Source organism: Nuphar pumila, chromosome 11 (assembly GCF_984573655.1).
Source record: "Nuphar pumila chromosome 11, dmNupPumi1.hap1.1, whole genome shotgun sequence".
NCBI lineage: Eukaryota > Viridiplantae > Streptophyta > Magnoliopsida > Nymphaeales > Nymphaeaceae > Nuphar > Nuphar pumila.
Window position 1 is genome coordinate 51,984,278 of NC_143259.1, and position 2,154 is coordinate 51,986,431.

The following is a 2,154-nucleotide window of genomic DNA, read 5'->3' on the forward strand; positions in this document are numbered from 1 at the left end:
CCAATAAAAACCGGATTTAGGAAGTTCAACCAGTGAAAACTGGATTCAGGAAGTTCGACCAGTAAAAACTGGATTTGAATTTGAAATGAATCCAGATTGTTTCCTTGAGAAAATATTTCGAAATATAAAGTCCTGGGGTTGGAAAATGACAGAGTATTGAATAAAAACCCAGGTTTTGAAATTGATTTTGAAATAAAGCTTTAAAATTCAAATCTGGATTGAATGTTTTGAAATAGGAGTGCTGGATCTCGAAAATGAGATGTAATGACATGCAATGCTATGCAATGACATGCAATGATATGCAATGATCTGTAATGACTTATGAAATGGAAGTACTGGATGAGAGTGAAAATTTGGGGTGTTTACAGACACGTGTCCGACATGTGTCGGACTCGATTTTTTTTTTCCAGACATTACATCCTTCCCTCCTTAAAAGAATTTTGTCCGCAAAATTTTATTACGAAAAGACTCAAGCATACAATTCAAGGTATTTATCCCTTACATCAGCCTCTAGCTCCCAAGTACACTCATCGAAGCCATGGTGTTGCCATCGAACCTTAACAAAAGGTATCGTCCTGGATCTCGTTACTCTTTCGCAACGATCAACAATCTCCACTGGTTTTTCCTCGAAGGTTAGGTCATTGCGAACATCCACGTCGCCAAAGCAAATAACATGGGATGGATCGTGGACGTACTTCCGCAACATAGACACATGAAAAACGTTGTGAATTTGAGCATATTGTGGAGGTAACGCCACCCGATAGGCCGTCCCACCTATCCGCTCTAAAACCTCGAAAGGTCCAATATATTTGGGACTCAATTTCCCTTTCTTTCCGAAACGGAAGACACCTTTTGTTGGAGATATCTTAACAAACACCATATCTTCAACTGCGAAGGAAAGCTCTCAACGACGGCGATCAGCATAACTCTTTTGTCGGCTCTGAGCAGTACGAAGACGCTTCTGAATATGTTGCACTTGCTGGGTATAGTGCTGGAGTACGATGGGTGACTTAAGCCTTCGCTTACCTACCTCTTCCCAATAAACCGGTGCTCGACACAGTCTCCCATATAAAGCTTCGTAAGGGGCCATGCCGATACTTGCGTGGTAGCTATTGTTGTAGGCAAATTCGGCCAAGCATACGTGAGAATCTCACTCTCCATGCCAATCGATCATACAAGCATGTAGCATATCTTCCAGAGTCTGAATAGTGCGTTCCGACTGCCCATCAGTCTGAGGGTGGAAAGCTGTGCTAAACTTTAGTTTAGTTCCCAAAGCTTGCTGGAGCTGCCCCCAAAATCTCGAAGTGAACCTTGGATCATGGTCGGATATAATAGAAATTGGCACTCCGTGCAGACGAACGATCTCCCGAATATACATATCTGCAAGGCTGTCGAGCGACTGGCCGAGACGGAAAGGCAAGAAGTGCGCTGATTTAGTGAGTCGATCAACTATTACCCATATTGCGTCATGCTTTCTCTTCGTTCGAGGCAACCCGACAATGAAGTCCATAGCGATATCCTCCCACTTCCATAGCGGGATCTCCATTTGCTGCGTGACTCCACCCGGTCGCTGGTGTTCGATCTTAACCTGTTGGCAAGTCAAACATCTAGACAGGAACTCTGCTACCTCACGCTTCATGCCGCTCCACCAAAAATTCCTCTGCAGATCCTTAAACATTTTTGTGCCCCCGAGATGGATGGTATACTTCGATCCATGCGCTTTGGTCAAACTTTCCTTCTTCAGAACAGGGTCACTAGGGACCCAAAGGCGATCTTTAAACAAAACACTACCATCTTCCTTCAGACGGAACAAAGAACCGTCATGAGCCGCACTCGCCTTAAACCCTTCATAGCGTGGATCAATCCTCTGCCCAGCAATAATTCAGGCAGACAACTCCGGAAAGACTATGAGGTTTGATAAACGCAACGATCCTGTTGAAGAAAAGAAAGGTTTCCACGAGACAAAATCCTCGATCATCCTCCACTCAGCAGCCAACGTGCTGACCAAAACTCCAGAGGATTTGCGGCTAAGGGCGTCTGCTACAACATTCGCCTTTCCTTGATGGTAGGAAAGCGAAAAATCGTAATCCTTAAGAAACTCGAGCCATCGCCGCTGACGCATATTTAGATCCTTTTGAGAAAAGAGGTATTTGA

General features: G+C 44.3%; 1 protein-coding gene across 1 annotated transcript; it reads right to left on the reverse strand.

Moving 5' to 3' along the window:
- Window positions 1-469: 469 nt before the first annotated feature.
- LOC149822377 (uncharacterized) lies at window positions 470-880 on the reverse strand. The gene has a single exon (XM_089980278.1). It carries the CDS (start codon window positions 878-880, stop codon window positions 470-472), a length of 411 nt encoding a protein of 136 aa, XP_089836404.1.
- Window positions 881-2,154: the final 1,274 nt, after the last annotated feature.